This window comes from Microcaecilia unicolor, chromosome 2, assembly GCF_901765095.1.
Source record: "Microcaecilia unicolor chromosome 2, aMicUni1.1, whole genome shotgun sequence".
NCBI lineage: Eukaryota > Metazoa > Chordata > Amphibia > Gymnophiona > Siphonopidae > Microcaecilia > Microcaecilia unicolor.
Window position 1 is genome coordinate 460,767,869 of NC_044032.1, and position 16,004 is coordinate 460,783,872.

Consider the following 16,004-nt stretch of genomic DNA (forward strand, 5'->3'; position numbering starts at 1 on the left):
AACTGCTGCTGCCCTAACATATCCACCTCCTCCAGAGAGGGCATGTCCAATTCTGGCTCAGAAACCTGGTCCTTCACCAGATCCCAGGACACCCTAGACCTCCTAGCAGGAGCTAGCAACTTAGCTAAAGATGTTCCTGAAGGGGCCAAAGCAGGACCCGCCTTCTTCAATAAAAATGCCTGATACATCTGAATGACAACCTCAGGAGGGAAATCTCCCCTCCTGGAGTCCCAAAATGCTCTGGCATCCCCACCGCCGAGCACTCCACTCACTGGGGAAGGAAGAGGACTGGTCTTCAAATCTCTGCTTAAAGCCCACCTCTTCAACGTCGCCTTTCGGCACCTAACCTCTACACCTCTACCCAGGAAATCTAGACTGCCCAACTTGACATTTCGTTCTTTAGATTGTAAGCTGCTTTGAGCAGGGACCGTCCTTCTTTGTTTATTTTGTACAGCACTGCGTAACCCTAGTAGCGCTCTAGAAATGTTAAGTAGTAGTAGCACTAGAAACCTGCAAAAGGGAAAATTAGGTTCTTACCTTGGTAATTTTCTTTTAGTCATAGCAGATGAAGCCATTACGTATGGGTTGTGTCCATCAACCAGCAGGGGGAGATAGAGAGCACTCAACTTTTCACAGTGCCTCACGGCCAGCTAGCTCCACTGCCTCTTCAGTATTTGAAGCTTCCAAAGCAGTATGGCAAACCGCAATGGGAACAACATGAACTTTCCTCACAGCGAACGATGGCCCCTTAACAAGGGCATGAACTCAAAAGGAGGGAATGAACACATCCTCCTGGAGGGAATAAACTCGTCCTCCTTATTGTATAACTGGAGGGGATACACACAACCTCCTGGAGGGAATAAACTCATCCTCTCAAAACATAAACTGGAGGGAATGGACTCATCCTCCTATAAGTGAACATGTAACAGTTTTAAGAGCCTGAGATTTAGTGAGACCCGGAGGTTTCTTAGGGAATAAAAAGAACTCCGGGGTCCCCTTAATAGGCCTCGCTAACCACCACTGAGGCCTATGTTGGATAGCCCCCCAATAAGCTCAACACAGGACCACCAGATACGGCCCATGGTACCCCTCTGTCCACACCCCCGCCAGCACAAAGGAGAAGCAATTGGGAATGAGTGATGAAGACGAACGGGTAAGGTACCATCTGTATAACGGCATTTTCTTTAAAGGGAACAGATGTAGACACCTTCAATAAAGCACTCTCTAAGAGTTCCAGTCGTCATCCTCGATTGTGACCCCCCCCCCCCCAGCTCCCGATGCTAATGCAAACGATGTAACACATGGGGGCGTAAATGCTTTCTTTGGTATTTATATAGGCAAGATATATGCCCCTTTGTCCCTCTGGAGTCCTCACAAAGGTGAATATTGTTACTATATAGCAAACATGAATCCTGAAGACTGTTTTCCAACTTTCTCCCAAGGAAGAAACTTCAGGAAACAAGAACAGAACCTGAAACAGATTCACAGCATACAGACAATCATACAGGGAGGGCTCATGGCTTCATCTGCTATGACTAAAGGAAAGAAAATTACCAAGGTAAGAACCTAACTTTCCCTTCCTTGTCATCAAGCAGATGAAGCCATTACATATGGGATGTAACAAAGCAATCCCTATATAGGGTGGGAACAGGTCACACCACGCGCTAGCACTTGTGCTCCAAAACGTGCATCCCTCCTAGCAGCCACACCCAGCCTGTAATGTCTGGCAAAAGAGATCTTAGAAGCCCATGTTGCTGCACTGCATATCTCTTGACGAGAGAATGCTCCAGTTTCAGCCCAAGAGGAAGAAATCGCTCTGGTAGAATGTGCCTTAAAGGCTACAGGCGGAGACCGGCCGGACCCTCTGCGAGGACCTGATAGCAAACCAAACAGATGATCATAGATCCTGAAAGAGATAGTAACTCGCAGATACTGCAGCAGAGTCCTGCGCACATCCAACAGGTGCAACTGCCCAAAAGATTCTGGAAACTCCTCCTTATCAAAGGAGGGCAAGAAAATAGGCTGGTTTAGGTGAAACGCTGAAACCACCTTAGGCATGAAGGAAGGCACGGTCCGAACCGTGACCCGGACTCTGAGAATTGCAGAAATGGGTCTCTACAGGACAGCGCCTGGAGCTCTGACACCCGTCTCGCCGAAGTAATGGCCACAAGAAAAACGGCCTTTAGTGTCAAATCTTTCTCCGATGCTCGCCGAAGCGGCTCAAAAGGAGAAACCTGCAGGGCCTTCAAAACTAGCCCCAGGTTCCAAGCTGGACAGGGTGCTCGCACGGAAGGCCGGAGCCGAAGCACCCCACTAAGAAACCGTGCCACATCTGGATGAGCAGCTAAAGACACGCCTTCAACCTTACCAAGAAGGGAGGCCAACGCTGCCACTTGCACCCGCAGGGAATTATAGGCCAAGCCTATTTGTACACCATCCTGCAAAAAGTCCAGAATCGGCGAGACAGGAGCCCGCATGGGTGTGATCACTTTTGAAGCACACCAAGACTCAAACTGGTGCCAAATCCTGGCATAAGCCACGGAAGTGGAACGCTTGCGAGCCTGCAGGAGAGTGGAAATGACTGTGTTTGAATAGCCTTTGTCCCTCAATTGCGCCCTCTCAATCGCCATGCCATAAAACCAAAGCGGCAGGCATCCTCCATGGCTACCGGGCCCTGTGACAACAGGTTCAGTACCAGAGGTAAAGGAAGGGGAGCCTCCACTAGCATCTGTCGGAGGTCCGCATACCAAGGCCTCCTGGGCCAATCCGGGGCCATGAGCACCACTTCTCCTGGGTGCAGCCGAATCCGCAGGAGCATGCGCCCTATCAAGGGCCACGGAGGGAACACATATAGTAGGCCCGGAGGCCAGGGCTGAGTCAAGGCATCCAACCCTGCCGAGCGAGGATCTCTCCGTCTGCTGAAGAAGCACGGGACTTTGGCATTTGAACTTGTCGCCATAAGATCCATCACGGGCTTGCCCCATTTGGCACATATCTGCAGGAATACTTCGTCTGCTAGTTCCCATTCTGCTGGATCGATCTGATGCCTGCTTAGATAATCGGCTTGCACGTTGCTCTGACCTGCAATGTGAGCTGCCGACAGAAACTGAAGATGCAGCTCGGCCCAGTGGCAAATCTGTTCGGCCTGCGCGGCCAGTGCTCTGCACTGAGTGCCGCCTTGTCGATTTATGTAGGCCACTGCTGTCGTGTTGTCCGACATGACTCTGACAGCCAATCCTTCCAGGGTCACTTGAAAGGCCAGAAGCGCCTGAAACACCGCTTTCAACTCCAGGCGGTTGATGGACCACTCCGACTCCTCGGGTGTCCATAGACCCTGGGCATGCTTCCCCTTGCAATGTGCGCCCCAGCCCTTCAGGCTGGCATCTGTCACTACTAGACACCAATCGGGGAGTGCCAGCGGCATTCCTCGCCGCAGCATGCTGTCTGAGAGCCACCACAGCCCGACCACGGGGGGGGGGGGGGGGGGGGGGGGGGGGGGGGGGGGGGGAAGGAGGTGCACCACAATCTGAAGGGGAATTAGCCCTTCTACGCTTTTCTTTATGCCAATTATCAGGGAAAATAGCCTCAGCGGGCAGTCCCAGGCCAGAATCCACCGAGGGGGGGGGGGGGGGGACAATAGAAGGGGCCTCAGACGACCCTTGAGGGAGAGCTCTTTTCAGCATGTATGCTTTATGCAATAACAACACAAAATCAGGGGAGAAAAACTCGCCCTGGGCACCCAGATCCCGTCCAGGGCTAGCCGCTCCCTGAATAGCCTCAATTCGACCCACCCCACCCCCCGGGCTCAGGGCTCTCCGTCTCTACGGAGGCCACGCCATGCGGAGAATTCAAAATGGCGTCCGCTGCCAGCTCTGAGCGGGAAGAATCATCGCTCGCCATGCTCGGGCCGGCTCTTACACCTGTACAGCACGATTTACAGAGCCCCGCTGCTGATTTGCGCTTGCTACACCGGGAACAGCGCTTTACATTCTCTGCAGCCATCGCCGAAAATGGCGGGAAAATTCAAAATGGTGGTTTCGCGCCAAAAACGCCCCGATCGCGGGCCCACCCCGGAGGAGTTAGAAAACACTCTTACCTCACCGGACCGAGTATCACAGCTCCGGTCCCATAGAAGAATCAAAGGAAATCCTCTGTTCCATTTTTTTTAACGCTGTGAGGAAAGCAGAGGTAATAAGAACTCCGGAGGCTCAGATGAGTGGGAAAGGACAGGGAAAGACAAACCAATGTGCCTGCATCCACTGAGTGGGAAAGGACAGGGAAAAGCAAGCTAATATGTCCACATCCACGGGGGCATGGGTAAGGCAGGGAAAGGGCTGACCTATGTGCCTTCAAAGTGAAGCTGCTATAGCCTCTAACACCCCGGCTAACAACTGGCAAGCCAGGAGCCACCCCCAGGCAGATTTTGATGGAGCTCGAAGAAGCTGCAGCCACCCTGCTTGGGGAGATAGAGAATACTGAAGAGGCAGTGGAGCTAGCTGGCCATGAGGCACTGAGAAAAGCTGAATGCTATCTCCCCCTGCTGGTTGATGGACACAACCCATACGTAATGGCTTCATCTGCTTGATGACAAGGAATGGTGGCTTTTCCTGCCAAGCTGAGAGAGCTAATTGCTTCTGCAGCAGGAACAGAAGCCAACGGAGCCACTACTGCTGAGGGAGGCAGTGAGAGACAAGGCCAAGCCGCCGGAGAAACTTCTACTGCAGTACAATATTTACACGTGCCACTCGCTCCAACTCCCTGGCGCTGACAGAGAGTGTACCGCCGAAGCTTTTCCGACGTAGCTCGGCTGCTATTTTCTTTTTTTTTAAGGCTCTACCACGGTGAGAAACAAAGGAATGCAAAGCGCTTCTAAGCCAGTGGAGACAGCTGCCCTGCTTGTTCAAGCCAATTTGGGGTTCTCCCCCCCCCCCCCCAAAATGGCTGCCTCTCCCTAGGCTTCAACACTCTCCCATCGAAGAGGTTAAGCCCTTCCTTGTACAAAAGCAGAGCTAACGCTGCCAGAAGACCCCGGGAGGAAAATAGGGGGAGAAACTCGGTACCCCCGAGTGTAGCACCCCGGTGCTTAATGAGACCCCCGGGGGCTTCACCCTCCAACTGAAATAAATCACTGGTGCACAGAAGAAAGGGAAAGTTAAAGCTCCCAATAAAGACTCTTTAAAAAAAAAAAAAAAAAAAAAAGAGGAGAGAGAGAATAGAATACAACAAAAAGAACAGAGAGAAGACTATAGGGCTCACCTCCTTCCACCTGCTGGAGACTAAGAATACTGGAAATAGGTCTAGATGGCCAGGGCTCTTATTGGCTCACTAGAATCAGATGGAAGGAGTGCACAACCCATCAGTCAGATCCTGAGGGACGCTAAGGAAGCAAAGTTGCTTACCTGTAACAGGTTCTCCGTAGACAGCAAGGGATGCAGCCACACAATATTCCACAGTCCCCACAAAAAAAAAAAAAAAACCCTGTAAAAATAGAGAAGAAAACAATCCTTCACTTTTAGCTTGAATATGGACTGGGAGAGCTTCTTAAAGCAAGGTAGTGTGAGAGCCCCCGTGCATGCTCAGTAAGGTAGTTTAAAACGTCTGAGCTATTTGAAGAATCTGGCACACAAGTTCCATTAGATTGATGTCACCTGGAGAGTGAGTGGTTGCATCCTCTCATCTACGGAGAACCCCTATTACAGATAAGCAACTTCCCTTTCTATCCCAATGTTATCCTTTGTGTGCCTGACTCGGTCTTGCTTGTCAGTTTAAAACAGAAAAAAAAAAAAAAAAACTCTTATCCTCCCTGTTTACAAAGTCACGCTTGCGGCTGCCAAGTGGCAATGCAGACAGCCCATTCAAAGTGAATGGGTTGTGTCGGCATACCGCACCACCAGCCACTAGCGCAGATTTGTGAACAGCGGGGTTAGTTAGACAGCTAGCTACATGTTTGGAAGCTATTTCTGCCAAAGAAGTTAAAGGATAACTAAACTTTTGAACCTGCCATATTTAGTATTTTATTATTTTTGAATCCGTAGTCAAAAATGCTAATATAGTAATTGTGCATTACAATTTGTAGAAACATTAACGTTTGCATCATGCATAGGTTGTATCAGCTTTTATTCATACAAGGATTCACAAAAACATGCCATTTGACCAGGATCCCAAAACCTTTTGTACACAACTGTGCCAAAGAAAACGAGACAAATACAAATGTGCTACATAAATCCACATGCATGATTAAATTGCTTCAAACTTCACATTCAAGTGGTTATAAATACCATTTTAGCTACTGGTTATTGGAAATCAGTACATAAGAAATCAGTACAGAATAAAATATAAACTGTTTTTATGTTCTATTTTATTTTTTTCATGAAAAAAAAAAAACACTACTTCAGTTGAAATCAACAGATTCAAAACCACGGCACTCGTACAAACTCCAAAGGGAAGTTCTTTGGCACGATGCAAGTTCTACAGTGAGGGGTAGCAGTAAATCTGAAAGACTGGGATCATACTCCACATATGTTGGCTGAGGAGTGAGAGTCATTCCTGTCATGAAACCCATTTGAAGAAATTGCCCCCCAAGAGGAAACAAAAACTATTAGGGGTGTTATCCTCAGTTTTCAGGTTATAAAACAGAAGATTATGTCTGAAATGCTAAACGAGAGGCCTAAAAAGTCACAAACTTAAAATCTGCCAATGCAAACATTTTGTCTTTTTGACTACCATCGAAACGACAGCGGAGAAATTAGCTAAGTGGAGAAAGCTGTAGGCTGACAATCATAGAAATGGCAGATCAAATCTTGATGCAGCTTGTTGAGATTTTGAGCAAGGCCCTTAACCTTTCATTTTCTCAGACACACACTTAAGATTGTAACTTTTCTGGGAACAGGGAAATACATACTATACCTGAAATAATTCTTCTTAGATTCTAGTAACTCACCCTTCTTCTTAGATGTAGTAGCCATCTATTCCACCAGCTTAAATCTTCAATATTAAAATGTGAAAAAGCGTAATCACAAAGTCATCGCCATCCTCTATAGATGCAGGCTCCTTTAAAATAAACAAAACTAAATTACACCATGAAATATTGGCATAAATACTTCCATGCCTGCATATTAACAACAGTAGCTTTATATGGTCAAGAAGTTAAACGTGCACCGGGCCAGGCTAAACTAAAACACAGACTGTGTTTTAGCGGCTGACTAATAGTCACAAACACAATTTACCAGCCTTGTAGAAACAACACTACTGAAAAAGATTCTGTCTGGATTCAACCACTTACAGCTTTATGATAAAAACATCATTTTTTAAAATTTTATTTACAATGAAGTTTAAGACTGTAGAAGTTCATATAAATGCAGATGTTCTGCTACTCAAAACCACTATCAAACTAACTCACTCTAGCAGGTTTGTCTTCCTGCACATTCATAAACTGGGATCATCTGAAACTACCATCCATTTATTCAGACAGAAAATGAAAAGCAATAGGTCTTACTAGACATACATCTTACAGCACAAGAATAAATTAACGATCATATCCCAAGTCATGAAAAAATGAAAAGTAACTTGACACATCAAATTGTTATTCTTTAGACACAAATGAAAGCAGCTTTGTCAGATCAAGCTTCAAGTTTCATGTCTACTTGATATAACCCCGTCAACTTCTATGCGATATAATTGAAATAATAGGGTGGTATGTGGACTTTTGACTGAGACAAGAACAATTATGTAAAATGCTTTGCTTTATAGTTTTTTTTTTTCCTTCTTGATCAGTCTTTTCCTGTTACAAGATTAATATGCTTGTATAATTAAAATTCAATAAATAAATAAAATAAAATAAAAAAAAAAGAAATAATAGGGTGGTAATAGCAAGATTTTTTAAAAATATCAAGAAGCAGTACAACAAATAATCATCCAAGAGAAATTCTCAGACCTAAACAACCCTCCTGTTTAGTAAGCCGCGCTAGCGGCTGTCGGTGCAGTAAGGACGACACAGCCCATTCACTTCGAATGGGCTGTGCCTGTATTGCCGCATTGCTTAGTAAACAGAGGGGGGGGGGGGGGTAAATTTTTTGTAAACCATCAGATAGTAGGTAACAATAGTAAGCACAGAGCTTTTGTAGTCACACCTCTTTACTCATCAGTCCATTTTTTACAACATACTTTCAGACACTCAAATATTAATTTCTTCCTTTACTCCAGGGCCCTCCATGTGCAATGCTTTTGAAATGTGCCAGACAACGTTTGGTTAAGAAAACTATATCACTGATGTAGCTTCTTGCAAAACCTAGTCCTATGTCGGCGTCAGAGTTACAAGTGTACCTACATATGCTTGAAATGATCTGCTGAGCTGCCTTACCAGTTAAATTCAACATCACTGATATTTATGAGAAGTATTTTTAACAAAACTTTATATATATATATATATATATATATATATATATATATATATATATATATATATATATATATATATATATACATATACACACACACACATTTGGAGTAAAGGAAGAAATTAATATTTGAACATCTGAAAGTGTATTTTTAAAAAATGGACCGATGAGGAAAAGAGGTGCGACTACAAAGTTCTGTAATTACTACTGTTACCTACTGATGAGCCACAAAAAATTTATTTAGATCTGAAAATCTCTTGGATAACTATTTGAGGCAGATATAATAAGCATCTCGGAGACCTAATGGGACACTGTGTTCACAGGGCACAAATTATATCACAATGACAGAGTGGAACAAATTGGAGGGGGGTTGCAGGAAGGAACTGAGTCAAACAAAAGAAACATTCTACATTAAACAGATAGAAGTGTGGAATCCTTACAGACAGAAATTCCATGTGTGAACGAAAGGAATATACTGGTACAGATGTAATATTGTCCACCAGAACAAAATGCACAGACAGATGAAGAACTGTTTACAGGAACGGCCAAGAGGGGGAGCTATTTTAGATCTGGTACAGCCTTGTCCAACCTACGGAAAGTGGACCAGAATCTGACCTCCCACCCCCCCCAAGGTGCTTTTTCCTGGCCCTTGGAAGCTTGGCAATTCTTGTGATGCTTATAGCAGAATTCCTGCTTCTCCCCGCAATTCAGCTCTCTGTAAGCTTGAGCCACAAGGGGCCACTGGTTTGGGTTGATCTCGCAGTTTCAAATCTCATGAGACCAAACCGAACTTTCAGCACCACATGGCCCAAGCTTGTAGGGAGCTGTGTCGTGGTAGGGAAGCAGGAATCCCACTGTTTCTTCTACAAGGTAGCTATCACTGCATCTGAATAGTCCTTTTTCCTCAAACGTGCCCATTCAAGAGCCAGGATGTAGGACCAAAGAGGTAGAGATCCTCTATCTAAACCAGCCCCTAATGAAGACCGGGGCTGACAAGAAGGCAAAAAGACGGCTCCACTAGAAGCCGAACTAAGTCTGCGTACCAAGGGAGTCGCAGCCAATCCGGAGCCACTAGAATGACCGTCCCCAGTGCCGCTCGATTCAGAGCAAAACTTGACCGATCAAGGGCCACGGAGGAAAAATGTACAGTAGTGCCGATTTGGGCCAGGGCAGGAGAAGCGCGTCCAGCCCGGCAGACATGGACTCTTTTCTTCTGCTGAAGAAGGCAGGTACCTTGGCATTTGCCTGGGATGCCATTAGATCTATCTCCAGCGTGCTCCATTTCCAGCAAATCATGCGAAACGCCTCCGCGGACAGTTCCCATTCCACCGGATCCAGATGACAGCGGCTAAGAAAATCTGCCTGCACATTGCATTGTCCCTCAATGTGCACTGCCAACAGACAATGAAGGTGACGACCCGCCTCGGCGGCAAGAGCCTGATTCTGGGTGTCACCCTTGGCAATTGATGTAAGCCACTGTCATGTTGTCAGAAAAAAACTCGGACCGCCCTGTCCATCAGCAAGTCCTGAAAAACCTGCACACAGCTCCAGGTGATTGATCAGCCAAGCTGCCTCCAACGTGGCCCAAGTTCCCTGCACATAGCGATGGAGACATTGAGCCCCCCCCCCCCCCAACCTGTCAGGCTGACATCCGTCACCACGACCATCTACTGTGAAGACACCAGAGGCACTCCCTTCAGTAAGCTGTGGTCGTGAAGCCACCAGGCCATACTGCGTCGGGCCTGGGGCAGCCATAGAAGACTGCACTGATAGTCCATGCGACCACCTGCTCAGAAGAAAACTGAACAGGTCGCATGTGCACCCTCTACCATGGGACTACCTCCAGGGTTGCAGCCATGGAGCCCAACACCTGAATATAATCCCAGGCTAAGAGACTCCATAACCGAAGGATGTTTGGAAATCTGAGAGTGAAGCTTGTCCCTCCTGTCCTCTGGCAAGAAGATTTGACCCAGTGCCATGTCAAAACGAGCTCCCAGGCAATCCAAAGTCTAAGAAGGGACTAGGTGACTTTTAGGGAGGTTGATTATCCAGCAAAAGCGCAATGACACGGTCAGTGGCCCTGCGACTCTTCCACTACGAGTCCATCCAAATCAACCAACCAGGTAGGGATGCACTCCAATTCCTTCCTTCCACAGAAATGCCACCATCACTAGCATAACCTTGGAGAAGGTATGGGGAACAGTAGACAGACCAAAGGGAAGGGCCTGAAATTGAAAATGGAGCCTCCTAATGACAAAGCACAGGAAGTGTTGATGTGGGGGCCAAATAGGAATATGAAGATACGCCTCCATGAGACCCAATGCTGTCAGAAACTCTCCCGGCTACACTGCCGCCACAATGGACCACAGTGTTTCCATGCGAAAATGATGGACCCTCAAGAATGGATTCACTTTGAGGAGATCGAGGGTGGATGAAACGATCCCCCTTTCTGAGGCACCACGAAATAAATGGAATACAGACCCATATGTGCCTCGAGAGGTGGAACTGACACCACTGTCCCTTAGATCCATTAGCGAATGTAGTGTGGCCTCAACAGCCACCCTGTTGGAGATGGTAGCGCACTGGGACTCCAAAAATGCATCGCCTATGGATGAAGTGAACTCTAGCTTGTAACAGTCTCTGATAATATCTAGAAAGCATTGGTCTGAGGTGATCTTGGCCAACTCTTTGTAGAAGAGATTCAGCCAACAACTACTACTACTACTTATCATTTCTAAAGTGCTACTAGACGTACGCAGCGCTGTACACTTGAACATGAAGAGACAGTCCCTGCTGGACAGAGCTTACAATCTAATTAGGACAGACAGAACAAACAAACAAGAGATAAGGGAATATTAAAGTGAGGATGATAAAATAAGGGTTCTAATCTGAACAAAGTGAATAAGGGTTAGGAGTTAAAAGCAGCAGCATCAAAAAGGTGGGCTGTTAGCTTAGATTTGAAGACGGCCAGAGATGGAGCTTGACAAACCGGCTCAGGAAGTCTATTCCAGGCATATGATGCAGCAAGATAAAAGGAACGGAGTCTGGAGTTAGCAGTGGAGGAGAAGGGTGCAGATAAGAGAGATTTACCCAGTGAACGGAGTTCCAGGGAAGGAATGTAGGGCGAGATACTGAGGGGCTGCAGAGTGAATGCACTTATAGGTCAATAAGAGGAGTTTGAACTGTATGTGGAAACGGATAGGAAGCTAGTGAAGTGACTTGAGGAGAGGACTAATATGAGCATACTGACACTGACGGAATATTAGTCGTGCAGCAGAACCCTATCCTAGCATAGTAGGCCGGTGCCCCATCATTGGGAGGGACGGCCTGCTGTTCCTGGACGTGTCACAGCAGTCACGGGTCATTTGTCCCCTCGAAAGGAAGGATGCTGCTGAAACCTGGGACTCTGAAATGCTGTCGCAGGGCGACCTGGACAGTAACATCCAGCAGGCCCAGTCCATAGAGTGGATCAGGGTTCCTCCTGGAGTCACTGACTCTTGGAGTCCCCCAAATCCTTCACAATCTTCTCTAGGTCCTCTCCAAAGAGGAGCTTGACCTGAAAGAGCAACCTGGTAAGCCGAAGCTTGAATGCCAAATCCGCAGCCCAATGGCGTAGCCACAATAACCGTCGAGAAGAAACTGCTAGCGCCATCTGTTTGGCTGAGGTCCAGATCAGATCATAAAGGGAGTCAGCCTGATAAGCCAGTCCCAATTCCATTTGGGGTACAACGGACTCCAATGTCGAAACCGCATCGTGGGCCTGCTTCCTGAAGCCAGCTCAGGCATGCCCTGGCTGTGTGTGCGAGCTACAAATTGAGGCCTGGAGTGCCAATGTGGACACCTCAAAAGTACGCTTCACAGAAGCCTCTAGGTGCTGGTCCTGCATATCCTTGAGTGCCATCCCCCTTCCACTGGAAGTGTAATCATCTTGGTAACCACCGTCACCAGAGCATCCAAAGTAAGGAGGTCAAATCTGTTCGCCTGGTTCGTAATAACCGGATAAAGGTGGACCATCGCCTTGGACACATTGAGGCTTCCCTCAGGGTCTGACCACTGAGCTGAGATAAGCTCTGGATGGCCTTGTGTACAGGGAACACCTTGAAAGGTTTCCTCATGCAGGCCATCTGGCTGGAGCCACAGTGACTGTGGCAGCAGCTTGGGCTTTAGGGTCAGCAATGTTTAAAGTTGCTAAAATGTTAGAGATAAGAGATGGCAGTTCGACTCTATGAAACATGCCAACAGCAGTAGGGTCCTCAAGTTCCTCCTGTACCAACTCGCCCTACTCCAACTCATTCACACAAGAAGGACGAAGGGACGCCACAGAAAGAGCGGCAAGCGAAGGAGAAGGGTAAAAAGGCACAACAATGCTATCTCAGAGACAGAGAGGTAATGCACCTCCTGTTCTGAGCAGGATCCTCAGGAGAAGCATGAAAAACAGTCCCCCAAATCCCCAGCAGAACTCGCTGAGGATATAAAAAGAGCCTGAAGCTGGGGCTGAAAAAAAGGTCCACTTTAACAAATTTGCTTGAGCAGGAGAACACCACAGTCTGGGGAAAACCCATCTCCAGAGCCACCAGCCTCTGAGGAGATCCCCAGAGCAGCCACCAGAAAAGAGAAGGAACACCCACCAAAGAAGCAGAATAAGTATATAAGTACAAAAGTAGTGCCATACTGGGACATCAAGCCCAGCATCCTGTTTCCAACAGTGGCCAATTCAGGTCACAAATACCTGGCAAGATCCCAAAAAAGTACAAAACATTTTATGCTGCTTACCCCAGAAATGAGCAATGGCTTTTCCCTAAGTCCATTTTAATAATGGTCTAGGGACTTTTCCTTTAGGAAGCTGTACAAACCTTTTTTTAAACCCCGCTAAGCTAACCAGCTTAACCACATTCTCTGCAAACGAATTCCAGAGTTTAATTACACGTTGAGTGAAGAAAAAGTTTCTCCGATTCGTTTTAAATTTACTACATTGTAGCTTCATCGCATGCCCCCAAGTCCTAGTATTTTTGGAAAGAGTAAACTGATGCTTCACATCTACCTTTTCCACTCCGCTCATTATTTTATAGATCTCTATCATATCTCCCCTCATCCGTCTCTTCTCCAAGCTGAACAGCCCTAGTCATTTTAGCCTTTCCTCATAGGGAAGTCATCCCATCCACTTTATCATTTTTGTCGCCCTTCTCTACACCTTTTCTAATTCCACTATATCTTTTTTGAGATGCAGTGACCAGAATTGAACACAATATTCGAGGTGTGGTCACACCATGGAGCGATACAAAGGCATTACGTCGTCTTCATTTTTGTTTCCCTTTCCTAATAATACATACCTAACATTCTATTTGCTTTCTTAGCAGATGTAGCACACTGAGCACAAGTTTTCAACGACACCTAGATCCCTTTCTTGGTCCGTGACTCCTAACATGGAACCTTATATTACGTAGCTATAATTCGGGTTCCTCTTTCCCACATGCATCACTTTGCACTTGCTCACATTAAAAGTCATCTGCCATTTAGACGTCCAGCCTCCCAGTGTCCTCTTGTAATTTTTCACAATCCTCTCGCGATTTAACAACTTTGAATAAATTTGTGTCGTCAGCAAATTTAATTACCTCACTAGTTACTCCCATCTCCAGGTCATTTATAAATATGTTAAAAAGCAGCGGTCCCAGCACAGACTCCTGGGGAACCCCACTAACTACCCTTCTCCATTGAGAATATTGACCATTTAACCCTACTCTTTGTTTTCTATCTTTTAACCAGTTTTTAATCCACAATAGGACACTACCTCCTATCCCATGACGTCTTTCATGAGATACTTTGTCAAATGCCTTTTGAAAATCCAGATAGACAATATCAACCAGCTCACCTTCACTAAATCCACGTTGGCTATGTCTCAATCTATGCTTTTAAATATGCTCTGTAATTTTGTTCTTTATAATAGTCTCTACCATTTTGTCCGGATCTTCTCTGGAACCATTTTTAAAAATCGGCGTTACATTGGCCACACTCCAATCTTCTGGTACCATGCTTGATTTTAAAGATAAATTACATATCATTAACAATAGTTCCGCAAGTTAATTTTTCAATTCTATCAGTACTCTGGGATGGATACCATCCGGTCCAGGAGATCTGCTTCTCTTCAGTTTGTCAAATTGCCCCATTACATCAGTTTCTCCAATTTGTCAGCTTTGAATATCATTTCTGGAACCGGTATGTCTCCCAAATCTTCCTCAGTGAAGACCAAAGCAAAAAATTAATTTAATCTCTCCACTATGGCTTTGTCTTCCCTGATCGCCCCTTTTACCCCTCTGTCATCTAGTGGTCCAACCGATTCTTTTGCCGGCTTCCTGCTTTTAATATTCATAAAATAATTTTTACTATGTGTTTTTCCCTACAACGCAATCTTTTTTTCAAAGTCCCTCTTTACCTTCCTTATCTGTGCTTTGCATTTGACTTGACATTCTTTATGCTGTTTCTTATTTTCAGTCGGTTCCTTCTTCCATTTTCTGAAGGGTTTTCTTTTAGCTCTAACAGCTTCTTTCACCTCACTTTTTAACCATGACGGCTGTCGTTTGGTCTTCCTTCCTCCTTTTTTTATTATGTGGAATATATTTGACCTGGGCTTCCAGGATGATATTTTTGAACAGCATCCACGCCTGATGTAAATTTTTGACCCTAGCAGCCATTCATCTAAATTTTTTATACCCGTTCTTCTCATTTTATCATAGTCTCCTTTTTGAAAGTTAAACGCTTACATATTTCCTATGTATACTTACTTCAAAGCTAATATCAAATCCGATCATATTATGATCACTTTATCAAGCGGCCCCTGCACCATTACCTTCCACACCAGATCATGTGATCCACTAAGGACTAGGTCTAGAATTTTTCCTTCTCTCGTCGGCTCCTATACCAGTTGCTCCATAAAGCAGTCCTTGATTTCGTCAAGGAATTTTACCTCCCTAGCATGCCCCGATGTTACATTTACCCAGTCAATATCGGGGTAACTGAAATCACCCATTATTATTGGGTTGCCCAGTTTGTTTGCGTCCCTAATTTCCGATAACATTTCTACATCCATCTGTTCATCCTGGCCAGGCGGACGGTAGTACACTCCTATCACTATCCTTTTCCCCTTTACACAGCAAGATCCACTGTGCATCCTGTTCCTGTGGTGGTGGGGTTCACGCGGGCTACACAGAAGTGTGTGTATATATATATATATATATATATATACATACATATCTCTCTATATAAAACGCACCTCCAACGTTCGAATGAAGCCTCACTTACCCAACGTTCCAAAAGTGAAGGGGGTGAGATCGCTTTGTGTCTGCCCCGCCCACGCGTCAAACTTGACGTCGAGGGCAGAGCGTCAGGGAAGGAGGCGGCGCTCCTGACGTCTCTAGCCTTCCCTTCGCTGTGTTCCGCCTTCTTCTGACGTCAAGGATGACGTCAGAAGAAGGCGGAACATAGCGAAGGGAAGGCTAGACGTCGGGAGCGCCGCCTCCTTCCCTGACGCTGCGCTGCCGGAACCGCCATGGAGGTAAATTTAAAAAGAAAAAAAACAAAAAGAGATGTTGGGGGGAGAGAAGAGGGTGGGCA

At 46.1% G+C, this 16,004-nt stretch overlaps 1 protein-coding gene across 1 annotated transcript in view; it reads right to left on the reverse strand.

Annotated features, from left to right (window-relative positions):
• Positions 1 to 16,004, reverse strand: part of C2H20orf27 (chromosome 2 C20orf27 homolog) — a 121,162-nt gene that overhangs the window by 91,924 nt on the left and 13,234 nt on the right. The window contains exon 2 of the mRNA XM_030190981.1: positions 6,941 to 7,050. Coding sequence (XP_030046841.1) covers positions 6,941 to 6,965 — 25 coding nt within the window. The 5' untranslated portion in view covers positions 6,966 to 7,050. The remainder of the gene's footprint in view (positions 1 to 6,940; positions 7,051 to 16,004) is intronic.